The following is a 23,178-nucleotide window of genomic DNA, read 5'->3' on the forward strand; positions in this document are numbered from 1 at the left end:
ATATGCGTGTATGTATGCAGCACAAAGTTAAACCAAAGCAGCAACAACAACAACAGCTGCGGGCAGCGCTGCCGACAGAGGCAGCGCATGAGCAGCGATTTTACTTATGGCTATAACTTTCTTCAGAATTGACCTATCATGATGAAATTTAGCACACGGACACATTAGTACTAACTGGATGTACCTACCAAAATTGATTTTTAAATTCCGAGAATTACGGAAGTTATAAGAAAAAATACGAATTGCGGGGGAGTGGGGGGTGTATCAGAAAAAATAAACAAACTCGTTCTGCCTAGGGCTTATAGGAACCTTGATACCAATTTTGGTTATCCTAGCTCTTGTACTTACTGAGATCCTTGCGCTCATACAGACAGACGGACAGACGGTCAGACGGACATGGCTATATCGACTCGTCTTCTCATCCTGATCAAGAATATATATACTTTGTGGGGTCTGCCACACCTCCTTCTGTGTGTTACATACATGCGCACAAAACTAGTATAGCCTTTCACCCTTTGGGTACAGGCTATAATAACATTGTAAGAGCGAAATCTGAAAAAGAGGATTTATTGCTAAGGGAGATAGAGGTATTAAAACGAGAACAACAAGCCACAATGCGCGAAAACGAAATATTACAATTATTGATCAACAACAGTGCAGCATCATGCAAAAGCATTCCCTTTACACAACTCAAGGAATTAGTGTCTGAATTTGATCCAATGGGAGGTGACACAGACATTCAATTGTTCAAGCAGCAGATTTTTCCGGTACGATCTATGTATAATTTCGCCAACCGTCTCAAAGGCAAAGCCGTAAAATGGTTACAAATCCGAATCGATTTGATGACAATCCCAATCAACGAATTGCTCAATGAGATGGAAACTGTTTTTCAAAACAGAGAAAGTCTCCTATCACTTAAACGTAAGTTTGAAAAGAAGACCTGGCAACTTAATGAGTCTTTCCAAGAATATTTTTACGAAAAATTAAGATTATCAACTAAATTAAACGTCGACAAAATTGAGTTACTCGAGCATATAATTGATGGCATTCCAAACTATAATTTACGTACTCAAACCCGTATGCAACGTTTTAAAAATACAACGGAACTACTTGATGCTTTCAAAAGCATACAACTGAAACCAGATTACACACACAAGATGGATAACAAGTAGAATATCGAGCCTTTAGCCAACGCAAATAGTCGTGAAATGGTCGTCAAATGCTTCAACTGTAACTCCAAAGGACATATGGCCCCTGAATGTCGCAAGCCCAAAAGAACACCTGGAGCGTGTTTCGTTTGCAATGAAATGGGCCACATTTCAATAAACTGTAGCAAACGCAACGACTTGGAACTACGAGAAAATATGAAAACCAGCAACAAAGTATGTAAGACTTATAGAGTACTTATTTATCAACAATACTAATGACATCATTAAACACCCTTTAGAAACACTAATTGACACTGGAAGCCCTATCAGTTTAATATGTGAGGAGAAGGTACCCAAGAAACTTATTGAAGACTATTCTTTTGTTCAAAATTATTACGGAATAAATAAAAGTAAACTTATAATCATTGGAGTAATAAAATAAAGAGAATAAATAAAAGAGAATACGTTTGAACAAAATCTTTCCATTTGTCAAAACGAGGACACGGTTATATGCAACATACGCAAACAATTAGAAGAAAAAGAAAGCAATCTGTATGAAATGAGAAACGGACTAATTTTCCGCAAATTCAAAGGCAGAATACTATTTTATGTACCTAATAATATGGAACGAAACATTTTAACACTTTATCATGACCAAATGGGACACAGAGAGTGTGAAAAAGTATACAATGCAATAACAAAGTTCCCATAAAAACACAAAAAGGACAAAAAAGACATGTACTACTAGCAGTGGATGCCTTTTCGAAGTTTGTTAAACTGTATGAAACAAAATCTACGGACTCTAAAAGTACAATTTAACATTTATCCGATTATTTCAAAGCATATAGCAGACCCAAGACTATAGTTTCTGACCGTGGAAGTGCATTCACTTCAAAGGATTTCGAAGAATTTTTATTGGCTAACAACGTAAAACACATAAAAGTAGCAACAGGTTCTCCACAAGCGAATGGACAAGTGGAACGTATAAATAAATGTTTAGGACCAATGTTGGCTAAATTAACAAGTGCTGGAACCACAAAATCATTAGATAATATACTTCCAGAAATAGAGTTTGCCTTAAACAACACTTTGCACAAAAGCACGGGCACCACCCCAAGTGAGTTATTATTCGGAGTAAGTCAAAGAGGAATTATCATAGACTTCTTAAAAGAACAGCTAGACGACAGAAAACAAAATAGAAATCTTATTGAAAGTAGGTCCAAGGCTAGAGAAATTATGGAAAAAAGTCAACAGTACAATGAACTATATAAAAACAAGATAGAACGCTACAGTCGAGCAAGCAAATAGCCTGTACTCTCCACAAAAAGGAAAAATTTAAAAAAAAAATTAAAAGAAAATTAAGCAAGAGGGAACGCTACAGTCGAGCAAGCCCGACAGTGTAATACCCTGTACCCAGGTAAACTTCCGTCACTGAGTTATATGCGCCCATAGCAGCAGCAAAAAGAGGAAGAAGAAGAGCGAACTTGTTGCTGCAGTTTGTGGGGGTTGTACTGGGGAGAATTTGTTTTGCTAATAACTTTTCTTAGAATTGACCAAATTGAATAAAATTTTATACAACAGTAGACAATTATATATTAATTATGTGTGCAAAGTTTGGTTTAGGTAGCATTTGAAATGTGGACGCTATTGACGAAATTCTGTAGCGGGGGAAGGGGGGGAAAATTAAAAACAAAAACATAAACTCGTCCTTACTCGGACCTAGGAGAAGCTGGATGCCAACTTTGGTTATTCTAGCTTTTATAGTTTCTGAGATCCTCGCGTTCATCCAGACGGACGGACAGACGGACGGACATGTCTAGATCGATTTCTCTCGTCATGCTGATCTAGAATATATATACTTTATGGGGTCGGAGATGCTTCCTTCTGTATGTTACATACTTTGCACAAACCTAATATACCCTTTTTACCCTACGGGTACAGGGTATAAAAAATGAATGAATGAATTAATTAAAATAATTAATTAAATTAAATTAGAATACATGTTTATGTTCAGATTAAACAGCATACATTTACATCACGTACCTATGCGTGTTTATATGCGTGTATGTATGCAGCACAAAGTTAAACCAAAGCAGCAACAACAACAACAGCTGCGGGCAGCGCTGCCGACAGAGGCAGCGCATGAGCAGCGATTTTACTTATGGCTATAACTTTCTTCAGAATTGACCTATCATGATGAAATTTAGCACACGGACACATTAGTACTAACTGGATGTACCTACCAAAATTGATTTTTAAATTCCGAGAATTACGGAAGTTATAAGAAAAAATACGAATTGCGGGGGAGTGGGGGGTGTATCAGAAAAAATAAACAAACTCGTTCTGCCTAGGGCTTATAGGAACCTTGATACCAATTTTGGTTATCCTAGCTCTTGTACTTACTGAGATCCTTGCGCTCATACAGACAGACGGACAGACGGTCAGACGGACATGGCTATATCGACTCGTCTTCTCATCCTGATCAAGAATATATATACTTTGTGGGGTCTGCCACACCTCCTTCTGTGTGTTACATACATGCGCACAAAACTAGTATAGCCTTTCACCCTTTGGGTACAGGCTATAATAACATTGTAAGAGCGAAATCTGAAAAAGAGGATTTATTGCTAAGGGAGATAGAGGTATTAAAACGAGAACAACAAGCCACAATGCGCGAAAACGAAATATTACAATTATTGATCAACAACAGTGCAGCATCATGCAAAAGCATTCCCTTTACACAACTCAAGGAATTAGTGTCTGAATTTGATCCAATGGGAGGTGACACAGACATTCAATTGTTCAAGCAGCAGATTTTTCCGGTACGATCTATGTATAATTTCGCCAACCGTCTCAAAGGCAAAGCCGTAAAATGGTTACAAATCCGAATCGATTTGATGACAATCCCAATCAACGAATTGCTCAATGAGATGGAAACTGTTTTTCAAAACAGAGAAAGTCTCCTATCACTTAAACGTAAGTTTGAAAAGAAGACCTGGCAACTTAATGAGTCTTTCCAAGAATATTTTTACGAAAAATTAAGATTATCAACTAAATTAAACGTCGACAAAATTGAGTTACTCGAGCATATAATTGATGGCATTCCAAACTATAATTTACGTACTCAAACCCGTATGCAACGTTTTAAAAATACAACGGAACTACTTGATGCTTTCAAAAGCATACAATTGAAACCAGATTACACACACAAGATGGATAACAAGTAGAATATCGAGCCTTTAGCCAACGCAAATAGTCGTGAAATGGTCGTCAAATGCTTCAACTGTAACTCCAAAGGACATATGGCCCCTGAATGTCGCAAGCCCAAAAGAACACCTGGAGCGTGTTTCGTTTGCAATGAAATGGGCCACATTTCAATAAACTGTAGCAAACGCAACGACTTGGAACTACGAGAAAATATGAAAACCAGCAACAAAGTATGTAAGACTTATAGAGTACTTATTTATCAACAATACTAATGACATCATTAAACACCCTTTAGAAACACTAATTGACACTGGAAGCCCTATCAGTTTAATATGTGAGGAGAAGGTACCCAAGAAACTTATTGAAGACTATTCTTTTGTTCAAAATTATTACGGAATAAATAAAAGTAAACTTATAATCATTGGAGTAATAAAATAAAGAGAATAAATAAAAGAGAATACGTTTGAACAAAATCTTTCCATTTGTCAAAACGAGGACACGGTTATATGCAACATACGCAAACAATTAGAAGAAAAAGAAAGCAATCTGTATGAAATGAGAAACGGACTAATTTTCCGCAAATTCAAAGGCAGAATACTATTTTATGTACCTAATAATATGGAACGAAACATTTTAACACTTTATCATGACCAAATGGGACACAGAGAGTGTGAAAAAGTATACAATGCAATAACAAAGTTCCCATAAAAACACAAAAAGGACAAAAAAGACATGTACTACTAGCAGTGGATGCCTTTTCGAAGTTTGTTAAACTGTATGAAACAAAATCTACGGACTCTAAAAGTACAATTTAACATTTATCCGATTATTTCAAAGCATATAGCAGACCCAAGACTATAGTTTCTGACCGTGGAAGTGCATTCACTTCAAAGGATTTCGAAGAATTTTTATTGGCTAACAACGTAAAACACATAAAAGTAGCAACAGGTTCTCCACAAGCGAATGGACAAGTGGAACGTATAAATAAATGTTTAGGACCAATGTTGGCTAAATTAACAAGTGCTGGAACCACAAAATCATTAGATAATATACTTCCAGAAATAGAGTTTGCCTTAAACAACACTTTGCACAAAAGCACGGGCACCACCCCAAGTGAGTTATTATTCGGAGTAAGTCAAAGAGGAATTATCATAGACTTCTTAAAAGAACAGCTAGACGACAGAAAACAAAATAGAAATCTTATTGAAAGTAGGTCCAAGGCTAGAGAAATTATGGAAAAAAGTCAACAGTACAATGAACTATATAAAAACAAGATAGAACGCTACAGTCGAGCAAGCAAATAGCCTGTACTCTCCACAAAAAGGAAAAATTAAAAAAAAAAAAAAAAAATTAAAAGAAAATTAAACAAGAGGGAACGCTACAGTCGAGCAAGCCCGACAGTGTAATACCCTGTACCCAGGTAAACTTCCGTCACTGAGTTATATGCGCCCATAGCAGCAGCAAAAAGAGGAAGAAGAAGAGCGAACTTGTTGCTGCAGTTTGTGGGGGTTGTACTGGGGAGAATTTGTTTTGCTAATAACTTTTCTTAGAATTGACCAAATTGAATAAAATTTTATACAACAGTAGACAATTATATATTAATTATGTGTGCAAAGTTTGGTTTAGGTAGCATTTGAAATGTGGACGCTATTGACGAAATTCTGTAGCGGGGGAAGGGGGGGAAAATTAAAAACAAAAACATAAACTCGTCCTTACTCGGACCTAGGAGAAGCTGGATGCCAACTTTGGTTATTCTAGCTTTTATAGTTTCTGAGATCCTCGCGTTCATCCAGACGGACGGACAGACGGACGGACATGCCTAGATCGATTTCTCTCGTCATGCTGATCTAGAATATATATACTTTATGGGGTCGGAGATGCTTCCTTCTGTATGTTACATACTTTGCACAAACCTAATATACCCTTTTTACCCTACGGGTACAGGGTATAAAAAATGAATGAATTAATTAATTAAAATAATTAATTAAATTAAATTAGAATACATGTTTATGTTCAGATTAAACAGCATACATTTACATCACGTACCTATGCGTGTTTATATGCGTGTATGTATGCAGCACAAAGTTAAACCAAAGCAGCAACAACAACAACAGCTGCGGGCAGCGCTGCCGACAGAGGCAGCGCATGAGCAGCGATTTTACTTATGGCTATAACTTTCTTCAGAATTGACCTATCATGATGAAATTTAGCACACGGACACATTAGTACTAACTGGATGTACCTACCAAAATTGATTTTTAAATTCCGAGAATTACGGAAGTTATAAGAAAAAATACGAATTGCGGGGGAGTGGGGGGTGTATCAGAAAAAATAAACAAACTCGTTCTGCCTAGGGCTTATAGGAACCTTGATACCAATTTTGGTTATCCTAGCTCTTGTACTTACTGAGATCCTTGCGCTCATACAGACAGACGGACAGACGGTCAGACGGACATGGCTATATCGACTCGTCTTCTCATCCTGATCAAGAATATATATACTTTGTGGGGTCTGCCACACCTCCTTCTGTGTGTTACATACATGCGCACAAAACTAGTATAGCCTTTCACCCTTTGGGTACAGGCTATAATAACATTGTAAGAGCGAAATCTGAAAAAGAGGATTTATTGCTAAGGGAGATAGAGGTATTAAAACGAGAACAACAAGCCACAATGCGCGAAAACGAAATATTACAATTATTGATCAACAACAGTGCAGCATCATGCAAAAGCATTCCCTTTACACAACTCAAGGAATTAGTGTCTGAATTTGATCCAATGGGAGGTGACACAGACATTCAATTGTTCAAGCAGCAGATTTTTCCGGTACGATCTATGTATAATTTCGCCAACCGTCTCAAAGGCAAAGCCGTAAAATGGTTACAAATCCGAATCGATTTGATGACAATCCCAATCAACGAATTGCTCAATGAGATGGAAACTGTTTTTCAAAACAGAGAAAGTCTCCTATCACTTAAACGTAAGTTTGAAAAGAAGACCTGGCAACTTAATGAGTCTTTCCAAGAATATTTTTACGAAAAATTAAGATTATCAACTAAATTAAACGTCGACAAAATTGAGTTACTCGAGCATATAATTGATGGCATTCCAAACTATAATTTACGTACTCAAACCCGTATGCAACGTTTTAAAAATACAACGGAACTACTTGATGCTTTCAAAAGCATACAATTGAAACCAGATTACACACACAAGATGGATAACAAGTAGAATATCGAGCCTTTAGCCAACGCAAATAGTCGTGAAATGGTCGTCAAATGCTTCAACTGTAACTCCAAAGGACATATGGCCCCTGAATGTCGCAAGCCCAAAAGAACACCTGGAGCGTGTTTCGTTTGCAATGAAATGGGCCACATTTCAATAAACTGTAGCAAACGCAACGACTTGGAACTACGAGAAAATATGAAAACCAGCAACAAAGTATGTAAGACTTATAGAGTACTTATTTATCAACAATACTAATGACATCATTAAACACCCTTTAGAAACACTAATTGACACTGGAAGCCCTATCAGTTTAATATGTGAGGAGAAGGTACCCAAGAAACTTATTGAAGACTATTCTTTTGTTCAAAATTATTACGGAATAAATAAAAGTAAACTTATAATCATTGGAGTAATAAAATAAAGAGAATAAATAAAAGAGAATACGTTTGAACAAAATCTTTCCATTTGTCAAAACGAGGACACGGTTATATGCAACATACGCAAACAATTAGAAGAAAAAGAAAGCAATCTGTATGAAATGAGAAACGGACTAATTTTCCGCAAATTCAAAGGCAGAATACTATTTTATGTACCTAATAATATGGAACGAAACATTTTAACACTTTATCATGACCAAATGGGACACAGAGAGTGTGAAAAAGTATACAATGCAATAACAAAGTTCCCATAAAAACACAAAAAGGACAAAAAAGACATGTACTACTAGCATTGGATGCCTTTTCGAAGTTTGTTAAACTGTATGAAACAAAATCTACGGACTCTAAAAGTACAATTTAACATTTATCCGATTATTTCAAAGCATATAGCAGACCCAAGACTATAGTTTCTGACCGTGGAAGTGCATTCACTTCAAAGGATTTCGAAGAATTTTTATTGGCTAACAACGTAAAACACATAAAAGTAGCAACAGGTTCTCCACAAGCGAATGGACAAGTGGAACGTATAAATAAATGTTTAGGACCAATGTTGGCTAAATTAACAAGTGCTGGAACCACAAAATCATTAGATAATATACTTCCAGAAATAGAGTTTGCCTTAAACAACACTTTGCACAAAAGCACGGGCACCACCCCAAGTGAGTTATTATTCGGAGTAAGTCAAAGAGGAATTATCATAGACTTCTTAAAAGAACAGCTAGACGACAGAAAACAAAATAGAAATCTTATTGAAAGTAGGTCCAAGGCTAGAGAAATTATGGAAAAAAGTCAACAGTACAATGAACTATATAAAAACAAGATAGAACGCTACAGTCGAGCAAGCAAATAGCCTGTACTCTCCACAAAAAGGAAAAATTTAAAAAAAAAATTAAAAGAAAATTAAACAAGAGGGAACGCTACAGTCGAGCAAGCCCGACAGTGTAATACCCTGTACCCAGGTAAACTTCCGTCACTGAGTTATATGCGCCCATAGCAGCAGCAAAAAGAGGAAGAAGAAGAGCGAACTTGTTGCTGCAGTTTGTGGGGGTTGTACTGGGGAGAATTTGTTTTGCTAATAACTTTTCTTAGAATTGACCAAATTGAATAAAATTTTATACAACAGTAGACAATTATATATTAATTATGTGTGCAAAGTTTGGTTTAGGTAGCATTTGAAATGTGGACGCTATTGACGAAATTCTGTAGCGGGGGAAGGGGGGGAAAATTAAAAACAAAAACATAAACTCGTCCTTACTCGGACCTAGGAGAAGCTGGATGCCAACTTTGGTTATTCTAGCTTTTATAGTTTCTGAGATCCTCGCGTTCATCCAGACGGACGGACAGACGGACGGACATGTCTAGATCGATTTCTCTCGTCATGCTGATCTAGAATATATATACTTTATGGGGTCGGAGATGCTTCCTTCTGTATGTTACATACTTTGCACAAACCTAATATACCCTTTTTACCCTACGGGTACAGGGTATAAAAAATGAATGAATTAATTAATTAAAATAATTAATTAAATTAAATTAGAATACATGTTTATGTTCAGATTAAACAGCATACATTTACATCACGTACCTATGCGTGTTTATATGCGTGTATGTATGCAGCACAAAGTTAAACCAAAGCAGCAACAACAACAACAGCTGCGGGCAGCGCTGCCGACAGAGGCAGCGCATGAGCAGCGATTTTACTTATGGCTATAACTTTCTTCAGAATTGACCTATCATGATGAAATTTAGCACACGGACACATTAGTACTAATGGATGTACCTACCAAAATTGATTTTTAAATTCCGAGAATTACGGAAGTTATAAGAAAAAATACGAATTGCGGGGGAGTGGGGGGGTGTATCAGAAAAAATAAACAAACTCGTTCTGCCTAGGGCTTATAGGAACCTTGATCCCAATTTTGGTTATCCTAGCTCTTGTACTTACTGAGATCCTTGCGCTCATACAGACAGACGGACAGACGGTCAGACGGACATGGCTATATCGACTCGTCTTCTCATCCTGATCAAGAATATATATACTTTGTGGGGTCTGCCACACCTCCTTCTGTGTGTTACATACATGCGCACAAAACTAGTATAGCCTTTCACCCTTTGGGTACAGGCTATAATAACATTGTAAGAGCGAAATCTGAAAAAGAGGATTTATTGCTAAGGGAGATAGAGGTATTAAAACGAGAACAACAAGCCACAATGCGCGAAAACGAAATATTACAATTATTGATCAACAACAGTGCAGCATCATGCAAAAGCATTCCCTTTACACAACTCAAGGAATTAGTGTCTGAATTTGATCCAATGGGAGGTGACACAGACATTCAATTGTTCAAGCAGCAGATTTTTCCGGTACGATCTATGTATAATTTCGCCAACCGTCTCAAAGGCAAAGCCGTAAAATGGTTACAAATCCGAATAGATTTGATGACAATCCCAATCAACGAATTGCTCAATGAGATGGAAACTGTTTTTCAAAACAGAGAAAGTCTCCTATCACTTAAACGTAAGTTTGAAAAGAAGACCTGGCAACTTAATGAGTCTTTCCAAGAATATTTTTACGAAAAATTAAGATTATCAACTAAATTAAACGTCGACAAAATTGAGTTACTCGAGCATATAATTGATGGCATTCCAAACTATAATCTACGTACTCAAACCCGTATGCAACGTTTTAAAAATACAACGGAACTACTTGATGCTTTCAAAAGCATACAATTGAAACCAGATTACACACACAAGATGGATAACAAGTAGAATATCGAGCCTTTAGCCAACGCAAATAGTCGAGAAATGGTCGTCAAATGCTTCAACTGTAACTCCAAAGGACATATGGCCCCTGAATGTCGCAAGCCCAAAAGAACACCTGGAGCGTGTTTCGTTTGCAATGAAATGGGCCACATTTCAATAAACTGTAGCAAACGCAACGACTTGGAACTACGAGAAAATATGAAAACCAGCAACAAAGTATGTAAGACTTATAGAGTACTTATTTATCAACAATACTAATGACATCATTAAACACCCTTTAGAAACACTAATTGACACTGGAAGCCCTATCAGTTTAATATGTGAGGAGAAGGTACCCAAGAAACTTATTGAAGACTATTCTTTTGTTCAAAATTATTACGGAATAAATAAAAGTAAACTTATAATCATTGGAGTAATAAAATAAAGAGAATAAATAAAAGAGAATACGTTTGAACAAAATCTTTCCATTTGTCAAAACGAGGACACGGTTATATGCAACATACGCAAACAATTAGAAGAAAAAGAAAGCAATCTGTATGAAATGAGAAACGGACTAATTTTCCGCAAATTCAAAGGCAGAATACTATTTTATGTACCTAATAATATGGAACGAAACATTTTAACACTTTATCATGACCAAATGGGACACAGAGAGTGTGAAAAAGTATACAATGCAATAACAAAGTTCCCATAAAAACACAAAAAGGACAAAAAAGACATGTACAACTAGCAGTGGATGCCTTTTCGAAGTTTGTTAAACTGTATGAAACAAAATCTACGGACTCTAAAAGTACAATTTAACATTTATCCGATTATTTCAAAGCATATAGCAGACCCAAGACTATAGTTTCTGACCGTGGAAGTGCATTCACTTCAAAGGATTTCGAAGAATTTTTATTGGCTAACAACGTAAAACACATAAAAGTAGCAACAGGTTCTCCACAAGCGAATGGACAAGTGGAACGTATAAATAAATGTTTAGGACCAATGTTGGCTAAATTAACAAGTGCTGGAACCACAAAATCATTAGATAATATACTTCCAGAAATAGAGTTTGCCTTAAACAACACTTTGCACAAAAGCACGGGCACCACCCCAAGTGAGTTATTATTCGGAGTAAGTCAAAGAGGAATTATCATAGACTTCTTAAAAGAACAGCTAGACGACAGAAAACAAAATAGAAATCTTATTGAAAGTAGGTCCAAGGCTAGAGAAATTATGGAAAAAAGTCAAAAGTACAATGAACTATATAAAAACAAGATAGAACGCTACAGTCGAGCAAGCCCGACAGTAAAATAGCCTGTACTCTCCACAAAAAGGAAAAATTTAAAAAAAAAAAAATTAAAAGAAAATTAAAAAAATGAATGAATTAATTAATTAAAATAATTAATTAAATTAAATTAGAATACATGTTTATGTTCAGATTAAACAGCATACATTTACATCACGTACCTATGCGTGTTTATATGCGTGTATGTATGCAGCACAGAGTTAAACCAAAGCAGCAACAACAACAACAGCTGCGGGCAGCGCTGCCGACAGAGGCAGCGCATGAGCAGCGATTTTACTTATGGCTATAACTTTCTTCAGAATTGACCTATCATGATGAAATTTAGCACACGGACACATTAGTACTAACTGGATGTACCTACCAAAATTGATTTTTAAATTCCGAGAATTACGGAAGTTATAAGAAAAAATACGAATTGAGGGGGGGGGGGGGGGGGTGTATCAGAAAAAATAAACAAACTCGTTCTGCCTAGGGGTTATAGGAACCATGATACCAATTTTGGTTATCCTAGCTCTTGTACTTACTGAGATCCTTGCGCTCATACAGACAGACGGACAGACGGTCAGACGGACATGGCTATATCGACTCGTCTTCTCATCCTGATCAAGAATATATATACTTTGTGGGGTCTGCCACACCTCCTTCTGTGTGTTACATACATGCGCACAAAACTAGTATAGCCTTTCACCCTTTGGGTACAGGCTATAATAACATTGTAAGAGCGAAATCTGAAAAAGAGGATTTATTGCTAAGGGAGATAGAGGTATTAAAACGAGAACAACAAGCCACAATGCGCGAAAACGAAATATTACAATTATTGATCAACAACAGTGCAGCATCATGCAAAAGCATTCCCTTTACTCAACTCAAGGAATTAGTGTCTGAATTTGATCCAATGGGAGGTGACACAGACATTCAATTGTTCAAGCAGCAGATTTTTCCGGTACGATCTATGTATAATTTGGACGAAAACAACGTACGTGCACTCATCGCCAACCGTCTCAAAGGCAAAGCCGTAAAATGGTTACAAATCCGAATCGAAACAACGTACGTGCACTCATCGCCAACCGTCTCAAAGGCAAAGCCGTAAAATGGTTACAAATCCGAATCGATTTGATGACAATCCCAATCAACGAATTGCTCAATGAGATGGAAACTGTTTTTCAAAACAGAGAAAGTCTCCTATCACTTAAACGTAAGTTTGAAAAGAAGACCTGGCAACTTAATGAGTCTTTCCAAGAATATTTTTACGAAAAATTAAGATTATCAACTAAATTAAACGTCGACAAAATTGAGTTACTCGAGCATATAATTGATGGCATTCCAAACTATAATTTACGTACTCAAACCCGTATGCAACGTTTTAAAAATACAACGGAACTACTTGATGCTTTCAAAAGCATACAATTGAAACCAGATTACACACACAAGATGGATAACAAGTAGAATATCGAGCCTTTAGCCAACGCAAATAGTCGTGAAATGGTCGTCAAATGCTTCAACTGTAACTCCAAAGGACATATGGCCCCTGAATGTCGCAAGCCCAAAAGAACACCTGGAGCGTGTTTCGTTTGCAATGAAATGGGCCACATTTCAATAAACTGTAGCAAACGCAACGACTTGGAACTACGAGAAAATATGAAAACCAGCAACAAAGTATGTAAGACTTATAGAGTACTTATTTATCAACAATACTAATGACATCATTAAACACCCTTTAGAAACACTAATTGACACTGGAAGCCCTATCAGTTTAATATGTGAGGAGAAGGTACCCAAGAAACTTATTGAAGACTATTCTTTTGTTCAAAATTATTACGGAATAAATAAAAGTAAACTTATAATCATTGGAGTAATAAAATAAAGAGAATAAATAAAAGAGAATACGTTTGAACAAAATCTTTCCATTTGTCAAAACGAGGACACGGTTATATGCAACATACGCAAACAATTAGAAGAAAAAGAAAGCAATCTGTATGAAATGAGAAACGGACTAATTTTCCGCAAATTCAAAGGCAGAATACTATTTTATGTACCTAATAATATGGAACGAAACATTTTAACACTTTATCATGACCAAATGGGACACAGAGAGTGTGAAAAAGTATACAATGCAATAACAAAGTTCCCATAAAAACACAAAAAGGACAAAAAAGACATGTACTACTAGCAGTGGATGCCTTTTCGAAGTTTGTTAAACTGTATGAAACAAAATCTACGGACTCTAAAAGTACAATTTAACATTTATCCGATTATTTCAAAGCATATAGCAGACCCAAGACTATAGTTTCTGACCGTGGAAGTGCATTCACTTCAAAGGATTTCGAAGAATTTTTATTGGCTAACAACGTAAACCACATAAAAGTAGCAACAGGTTCTCCACAAGCGAATGGACAAGTGGAACGTATAAATAAATGTTTAGGACCAATGTTGGCTAAATTAACAAGTGCTGGAACCACAAAATCATTAGATAATATACTTCCAGAAATAGAGTTTGCCTTAAACAACACTTTGCACAAAAGCACGGGCACCACCCCAAGTGAGTTATTATTCGGAGTAAGTCAAAGAGGAATTATCATAGACTTCTTAAAAGAACAGCTAGACGACAGAAAACAAAATAGAAATCTTATTGAAAGTAGGTCCAAGGCTAGAGAAATTATGGAAAAAAGTCAAAAGTACAATGAACTATATAAAAACAAGATAGAACGCTACAGTCGAGCAAGCCCGACAGTAAAATAGCCTGTACTCTCAACAAAAAAGAAAAATTAAAAAAAAAAAAATTAAAAAAAAAAAAATTAAATTATTAAAAAAAAATGAATGAATGAATTAATTAATTAAATTAAATGAGAATACATGTTTATGTTCAGTTTTAACAGCATACATTTACATCACGTACCTATGCGTGTTTATATGCGTGTATGTATGCAGCACAAAGTTGAACCAAAGCAGCAACAACAACAACAGCTGCGGGCAGCGCTGCCGACAGAGGCAGCGCATGAGCAGCGATTTTACTTATGGCTATAACTTTCTTCAGAATTGACCTATCACGATGAAATTTAGCACACGGACACATTAGTACTAACTGGATGTACCTACCAAAATTGATTTTTAAATTCCGAGAATTACGGAAGTTATAAGAAAAAATACGAATTGCGGGGGAGTGGGGGGGTGTATCAGAAAAAATAAACAAACTCGTTCTGCCTAGGGGTTATAGGAACCATGATACCAATTTTGGTTATCCTAGCTCTTGTACTTACTGAGATCCTTGCGCTCATACAGACAGACGGACAGACGGTCAGACGGACATGGCTATATCGACTCGTCTTCTCATCCTGATCAAGAATATATATACTTTGTGGGGTCTGCCACGCCTCCTTCTGTGTGTTACATACATGCGCACAAAACTAGTATAGCCTTTCACCCTTTGGGTACAGGCTATAATAACATTGTAAGAGCGAAATCTGAAAAAGAGGATTTATTGCTAAGGGAGATAGAGGTATTAAAACGAGAACAACAAGCCACAATGCGCGAAAACGAAATATTACAATTATTGATCAACAACAGTGCAGCATCATGCAAAAGCATTCCCTTTACACAACTCAAGGAATTAGTGTCTGAATTTGATCCAATGGGAGGTGACACAGACATTCAATTGTTCAAGCAGCAGATTTTTCCGGTACGATCTATGTATAATTTGGACGAAAACAACGTACGTGCACTCATCGCCAACCGTCTCAAAGGCAAAGCCGTAAAATGGTTACAAATCCGAATCGATTTGATGACAATCCCAATCAACGAATTGCTCAATGAGATGGAAACTGTTTTTCAAAACAGAGAAAGTCTCCTATCACTTAAACGTAAGTTTGAAAAGAAGACCTGGCAACTTAATGAGTCTTTCCAAGAATATTTTTACGAAAAATTAAGATTATCAACTAAATTAAACGTCGACAAAATTGAGTTACTCGAGCATATAATTGATGGCATTCCAAACTATAATCTACGTACTCAAACCCGTATGCAACGTTTTAAAAATACAACGGAACTACTTGATGCTTTCAAAAGCATACAATTGAAACCAGATTACACACACAAGATGGATAACAAGTAGAATATCGAGCCTTTAGCCAACGCAAATAGTCGAGAAATGGTCGTCAAATGCTTCAACTGTAACTCCAAAGGACATATGGCCCCTGAATGTCGCAAGCCCAAAAGAACACCTGGAGCGTGTTTCGTTTGCAATGAAATGGGCCACATTTCAATAAACTGTAGCAAACGCAACGACTTGGAACTACGAGAAAATATGAAAACCAGCAACAAAGTATGTAAGACTTATAGAGTACTTATTTATCAACAATACTAATGACATCATTAAACACCCTTTAGAAACACTAATTGACACTGGAAGCCCTATCAGTTTAATATGTGAGGAGAAGGTACCCAAGAAACTTATTGAAGACTATTCTTTTGTTCAAAATTATTACGGAATAAATAAAAGTAAACTTATAATCATTGGAGTAATAAAATAAAGAGAATAAATAAAAGAGAATACGTTTGAACAAAATCTTTCCATTTGTGAAAACGAGGACACGGTTATATGCAACATACGCAAACAATTAGAAGAAAAAGAAAGCAATCTGTATGAAATGAGAAACGGACTAATTTTCCGCAAATTCAAAGGCAGAATACTATTTTATGTACCTAATAATATGGAACGAAACATTTTAACACTTTATCATGACCAAATGGGACACAGAGAGTGTGAAAAAGTATACAATGCAATAACAAAGTTCCCATAAAAACACAAAAAGGACAAAAAAGACATGTACAACTAGCAGTGGATGCCTTTTCGAAGTTTGTTAAACTGTATGAAACAAAATCTACGGACTCTAAAAGTACAATTTAACATTTATCCGATTATTTCAAAGCATATAGCAGACCCAAGACTATAGTTTCTGACCGTGGAAGTGCATTCACTTCAAAGGATTTCGAAGAATTTTTATTGGCTAACAACGTAAAACACATAAAAGTAGCAACAGGTTCTCCACAAGCGAATGGACAAGTGGAACGTATAAATAAATGTTTAGGACCAATGTTGGCTAAATTAACAAGTGCTGGAACCACAAAATCATTAGATAATATACTTCCAGAAATAGAGTTTGCCTTAAACAACACTTTGCACAAAAGCACGGGCACCACCCCAAGTGAGTTATTATTCGGAGTAAGTCAAAGAGGAATTATCATAGACTTCTTAAAAGAACAGCTAGACGACAGAAAACAAAATAGAAATCTTATTGAAAGTAGGTCCAAGGCTAGAGAAATTATGGAAAAAAGTCAAAAGTACAATGAACTATATAAAAACAAGATAGAACGCTACAGTCGAGCAAGCCCGACAGTAAAATAGCCTGTACTCTCCACAAAAAGGAAAAATTAAAAAAAAAAAAAAAAAAAAAATTAAAAGAAAATTAAAAACATGAATGAATTAATTAATTAAAATAATTAATTAAATTAAATTAGAATACATGTTTATGTTCAGATTAAACAGCATACATTTACATCACGTACCTATGCGTGTTTATATGCGTGTATGTATGCAGCACAGAGTTAAACCAAAGCAGCAACAACAACAACAGCTGCGGGCAGCGCTGCCGACAGAGGCAGCGCATGAGCAGCGATTTTACTTATGGCTATAACTTTCTTCAGAATTGACCTATCATGATGAAATTTAGCACACTGACACATTAGTACTAACTGGATGTACCTAAATGTACCTAAATTGATTTTTAAATTCCGAGAATTACGGAAGTTATAAGAAAAAATACGAATTTCAGGCGAGTGGGGGGGGGGGGGGTGTATCAGAAAAAATAAACAAACTCGTTCTGCCTAGGGGTTATAGGAACCATGATACCAATTTTGGTTATCCTAGCTCTTGTACTTACTGAGATCCTTGCGCTCATACAGACAGACGGACAGACGGTCAGACGGACATGGCTATATCGACTCGTCTTCTCATCCTGATCAAGAATATATATACTTTGTGGGGTCTGCCACGCCTCCTTCTGTGTGTTACATACATCCGCACAAAACTAGTATAGCCTTTCACCCTTTGGGTACAGGCTATAATAACATTGTAAGAGCGAAATCTGAAAAAGAGGATTTATTGCTAAGGGAGATAGAGGTATTAAAACGAGAACAACAAGCCACAATGCGCGAAAACGAAATATTACAATTATTGATCAACAACAGTGCAGCATCATGCAAAAGCATTCCCTTTACACAACTCAAGGAATTAGTGTCTGAATTTGATCCAATGGGAGGTGACACAGACATTCAATTGTTCAAGCAGCAGATTTTTCCGGTACGATCTATGTATAATTTGGACGAAAACAACGTACGTGCACTCATCGCCAACCGTCTCAAAGGCAAAGCCGTAAAATGGTTACAAATCCGAATCGAAACAACGTACGTGCACTCATCGCCAACCGTCTCAAAGGCAAAGCCGTAAAATGGTTACAAATCCGAATCGATTTGATGACAATCCCAATCAACGAATTGCTCAATGAGATGGAAACTGTTTTTCAAAACAGAGAAAGTCTCCTATCACTTAAACGTAAGTTTGAAAAGAAGACCTGGCAACTTAATGAGTCTTTCCAAGAATATTTTTACGAAAAATTAAGATTATCAACTAAATTAAACGTCGACAAAATTGAGTTACTCGAGCATATAATTGATGGCATTCCAAACTATAATCTACGTACTCAAACCCGTATGCAACGTTTTAAAAATACAACGGAACTACTTGATGCTTTCAAAAGCATACAATTGAAACCAGATTACACACACAAGATGGATAACAAGTAGAATATCGAGCCTTTAGCCAACGCAAATAGTCGAGAAATGGTCGTCAAATGCTTCAACTGTAACTCCAAAGGACATATGGCCCCTGAATGTCGCAAGCCCAAAAGAACACCTGGAGCGTGTTTCGTTTGCAATGAAATGGGCCACATTTCAATAAACTGTAGCAAACGCAACGACTTGGAACTACGAGAAAATATGAAACCAGCAACAAAGTATGTAAGACTTATAGAGTACTTATTTATCAACAATACTAATGACATCATTAAACACCCTTTAGAAACACTAATTGACACTGGAAGCCCTATCAGTTTAATATGTGAGGAGAAGGTACCCAAGAAACTTATTGAAGACTATTCTTTTGTTCAAAATTATTACGGAATAAATAAAAGTAAACTTATAATCATTGGAGTAATAAATAAAGAGAATAAATAAAAGAGAATACGTTTGAACAAAATCTTTCCATTTGTGAAAACGAGGACACGGTTATATGCAACATACGCAAACAATTAGAAGAAAAAGAAAGCAATCTGTATGAAATGAGAAACGGACTAATTTTCCGCAAATTCAAAGGCAGAATACTATTTTATGTACCTAATAATATGGAACGAAACATTTTAACACTTTATCATGACCAAATGGGACACAGAGAGTGTGAAAAAGTATACAATGCAATAACAAAGTTCCCATAAAAACACAAAAAGGACAAAAAAGACATGTACAACTAGCAGTGGATGCCTTTTCGAAGTTTGTTAAACTGTATGAAACAAAATCTACGGACTCTAAAAGTACAATTTAACATTTATCCGATTATTTCAAAGCATATAGCAGACCCAAGACTATAGTTTCTGACCGTGGAAGTGCATTCACTTCAAAGGATTTCGAAGAATTTTTATTGGCTAACAACGTAAAACACATAAAAGTAGCAACAGGTTCTCCACAAGCGAATGGACAAGTGGAACGTATAAATAAATGTTTAGGACCAATGTTGGCTAAATTAACAAGTGCTGGAACCACAAAATCATTAGATAATATACTTCCAGAAATAGAGTTTGCCTTAAACAACACTTTGCACAAAAGCACGGGCACCACCCCAAGTGAGTTATTATTCGGAGTAAGTCAAAGAGGAATTATCATAGACTTCTTAAAGAACAGCTAGACGACAGAAAACAAAATAGAAATCTTATTGAAAGTAGGTCCAAGGCTAGAGAAATTATGGAAAAAAGTCAAAAGTACAATGAACTATATAAAAACAAGATAGAACGCTACAGTCGAGCAAGCCCGACAGTAAAATAGCCTGTACTCTCCACAAAAAGGAAAAATTAAAAAAAAAAAAAAAAAAAAATTAAAAGAAAATTAAAAACATGAATGAATTAATTAATTAAAATAATTAATTAAATTAAATTAGAATACATGTTTATGTTCAGATTAAACAGCATACATTTACATCACGTACCTATGCGTGTTTATATGCGTGTATGTATGCAGCACAGAGTTAAACCAAAGCAGCAACAACAACAACAGCTGCGGGCAGCGCTGCCGACAGAGGCAGCGCATGAGCAGCGATTTTACTTATGGCTATAACTTTCTTCAGAATTGACCTATCATGATGAAATTTAGCACACTGACACATTAGTACTAACTGGATGTACCTAAATGTACCTAAATTGATTTTTAAATTCCGAGAATTACGGAAGTTATAAGAAAAAATACGAATTTCAGGCGAGTGGGGGGGGGGGGGGGTGTATCAGAAAAAATAAACAAACTCGTTCTGCCTAGGGGTTATAGGAACCATGATACCAATTTTGGTTATCCTAGCTCTTGTACTTACTGAGATCCTTGCGCTCATACAGACAGACGGACAGACGGTCAGACGGACATGGCTATATCGACTCGTCTTCTCATCCTGATCAAGAATATATATACTTTGTGGGGTCTGCCACGCCTCCTTCTGTGTGTTACATACATGCGCACAAAACTAGTATAGCCTTTCACCCTTTGGGTACAGGCTATAATAACATTGTAAGAGCGAAATCTGAAAAAGAGGATTTATTGCTAAGGGAGATAGAGGTATTAAAACGAGAACAACAAGCCACAATGCGCGAAAACGAAATATTACAATTATTGATCAACAACAGTGCAGCATCATGCAAAAGCATTCCCTTTACACAACTCAAGGAATTAGTGTCTGAATTTGATCCAATGGGAGGTGACACAGACATTCAATTGTTCAAGCAGCAGATTTTTTCCGGTACGATCTATGTATAATTTGGACGAAAAAACGTACGTGCACTCATCGCCAACCGTCTCAAAGGCAAAGCCGTAAAATGGTTACAAATCCGAATCGAAACAACGTACGTGCACTCATCGCCAACCGTCTCAAGGCAAAGCCGTAAAATGGTTACAAATCCGAATCGATTTGATGACAATCCCAATCAACGAATTGCTCAATGAGATGGAAACTGTTTTTCAAAACAGAGAAAGTCTCCTATCACTTAAACGTAAGTTTGAAAAGAAGACCTGGCAACTTAATGAGTCTTTCCAAGAATATTTTTACGACCAATTTTGGTTATCCTAGCTCTTGTACTTACTGAGATCCTTGCGCTCATACAGACAGACGGACAGACGGTCAGACGGACATGGCTATATCGACTCGTCTTCTCATCTGATCAAGAATATATATACTTTGTGGGGTCTGCCACGCCTCCTTCTGTGTGTTACATACATGCGCACAAAAACTAGTATAGCCTTTCACCCTTTGGGTACAGGCTATAATAACATTGTAAGAGCGAAATCTGAAAAAGAGGATTTATTGCTAAGGGAGATAGAGGTATTAAAACGAGAACAACAAGCCACAATGCGCGAAAACGAAATATTACAATTATTGATCAACAACAGTTGCAGCATCATGCAAAAGCATTCCCTTTACACAACTCAAGGAATTAGTGTCTGAATTTGATCCAATGGGAGGTGACACAGACATTTCAATTGTTCAAGCAGCAGATTTTTCCGGTACGATCTATGTATAATTTGGACGAAAACAACGTACGTGCACTCATCGCCAACCGTCTCAAAGGCAAAGCCGTAAAATGGTTACAATCCGAATCGAAACAACGTACGTGCACTCATCGCCAACCGTCTCAAGGCAAAGCCCGTAAAATGGTTACAAATCCGAATCGATTTGATGACAATCCCAATCAACGAATTGCTCAATGAGATGGAAACTGTTTTTCAAAACAGAGAAAGTCTCCTATCACTTAAACGTAAGTTTGAAAAGAAGACCTGGCAACTTAATGAGTCTTTCCAAGAATATTTTTACGAAAAATTAAGATTATCAACTAAATTAAACGTCGACAAAATTGAGTTACTCGAGCATATAATTGATGGCATTCCAAACTATAATCTACGTACTCAAACCCGTATGCAACGTTTTAAAAATACAACGGAACTACTTGATGCTTTCAAAAGCATACAATTGAAACCAGATTACACACACAAGATGGATAACAAGTAGAATATCGAGCCTTTAGCCAACGCAAATAGTCGTGAAATGGTCGTCAAATGCCTCAACTGTAACTCCAAAGGACATATGGCCCCTGAATGTCGCAAGCCCAAAAGAACACCTGGAGCGTGTTTCGTTTGCAATGAAATGGGCCACATTTCAATAAACTGTAGCAAACGCAACGACTTGGAACTACGAGAAAATATGAAAACCAGCAACAAAGTATGTAAGACTTATAGAGTACTTATTTATCAACAATACTAATGACATCATTAAACACCCTTTAGAAACACTAATTGACACTGGAAGCCCTATCAGTTTAATATGTGAGGAGAAGGTACCCAAGAAACTTATTGAAGACTATTCTTTTGTTCAAAATTATTACGGAATAAATAAAAGTAAACTTATAATCATTGGAGTAATAAAATAAAGAGAATAAATAAAAGAGAATACGTTTGAACAAAATCTTTCCATTTGTCAAAACGAGGACACGGTTATATGCAACATACGCAAACAATTAGAAGAAAAAGAAAGCAATCTGTATGAAATGAGAAACGGACTAATTTTCCGCAAATTCAAAGGCAGAATACTATTTTATGTACCTAATAATATGGAACGAAACATTTTAACACTTTATCATGACCAAATGGGACACAGAGAGTGTGAAAAAGTATACAATGCAATAACAAAGTTCCCATAAAAACACAAAAAGGACAAAAAAGACATGTACAACTAGCAGTGGATGCCTTTT

The 23,178-nt window shown here is 36.4% G+C and overlaps 1 protein-coding gene and 6 long non-coding RNA genes across 7 annotated transcripts; all 7 read left to right on the forward strand.

Annotated features, from left to right (window-relative positions):
- Nucleotides 1–1,124: 1,124 nt before the first annotated feature.
- Nucleotides 1,125–1,610, forward strand: LOC115628137 (zinc finger CCHC domain-containing protein 13-like). Its single transcript, XM_030524113.1, has 2 exons — nucleotides 1,125–1,382; nucleotides 1,448–1,610. The coding sequence occupies exons 1-2, from the start codon at nucleotides 1,209–1,211 to the stop codon at nucleotides 1,454–1,456; spliced, it is 183 nt and encodes a 60-aa protein (XP_030379973.1). The 5' UTR covers nucleotides 1,125–1,208; the 3' UTR covers nucleotides 1,457–1,610.
- A 2,800-nt stretch (nucleotides 1,611–4,410) lies between these two features.
- On the forward strand, nucleotides 4,411–4,813 carry LOC115628139. Its single transcript, XR_003995761.1, has 2 exons — nucleotides 4,411–4,585; nucleotides 4,651–4,813. It is a non-coding gene; the product is annotated as an uncharacterized LOC115628139 (long non-coding RNA).
- A 2,807-nt stretch (nucleotides 4,814–7,620) lies between these two features.
- On the forward strand, nucleotides 7,621–8,023 carry LOC115628138. Its single transcript, XR_003995760.1, has 2 exons — nucleotides 7,621–7,795; nucleotides 7,861–8,023. It is a non-coding gene; the product is annotated as an uncharacterized LOC115628138 (long non-coding RNA).
- A 2,650-nt stretch (nucleotides 8,024–10,673) lies between these two features.
- On the forward strand, nucleotides 10,674–11,226 carry LOC115628132. Its single transcript, XR_003995758.1, has 2 exons — nucleotides 10,674–10,998; nucleotides 11,064–11,226. It is a non-coding gene; the product is annotated as an uncharacterized LOC115628132 (long non-coding RNA).
- Nucleotides 11,227–13,554: 2,328 nt separating this feature from the next.
- Nucleotides 13,555–13,957, forward strand: LOC115628141. The gene is made up of 2 exons (XR_003995763.1): nucleotides 13,555–13,729; nucleotides 13,795–13,957. It is a non-coding gene; the product is annotated as an uncharacterized LOC115628141 (long non-coding RNA).
- Nucleotides 13,958–16,066: 2,109 nt separating this feature from the next.
- On the forward strand, nucleotides 16,067–16,619 carry LOC115628133. The gene is made up of 2 exons (XR_003995759.1): nucleotides 16,067–16,391; nucleotides 16,457–16,619. It is a non-coding gene; the product is annotated as an uncharacterized LOC115628133 (long non-coding RNA).
- Nucleotides 16,620–22,499: 5,880 nt separating this feature from the next.
- Nucleotides 22,500–22,877, forward strand: LOC115628144. The gene is made up of 2 exons (XR_003995764.1): nucleotides 22,500–22,649; nucleotides 22,715–22,877. It is a non-coding gene; the product is annotated as an uncharacterized LOC115628144 (long non-coding RNA).
- Nucleotides 22,878–23,178: the final 301 nt, after the last annotated feature.

This window comes from Scaptodrosophila lebanonensis, unplaced genomic scaffold (assembly GCF_003285725.1).
Source record: "Scaptodrosophila lebanonensis strain 11010-0011.00,11010-0021.00 unplaced genomic scaffold, SlebRS2 tig00000105-arrow-arrow-pilon, whole genome shotgun sequence".
Lineage (NCBI taxonomy): Eukaryota > Metazoa > Arthropoda > Insecta > Diptera > Drosophilidae > Scaptodrosophila > Scaptodrosophila lebanonensis.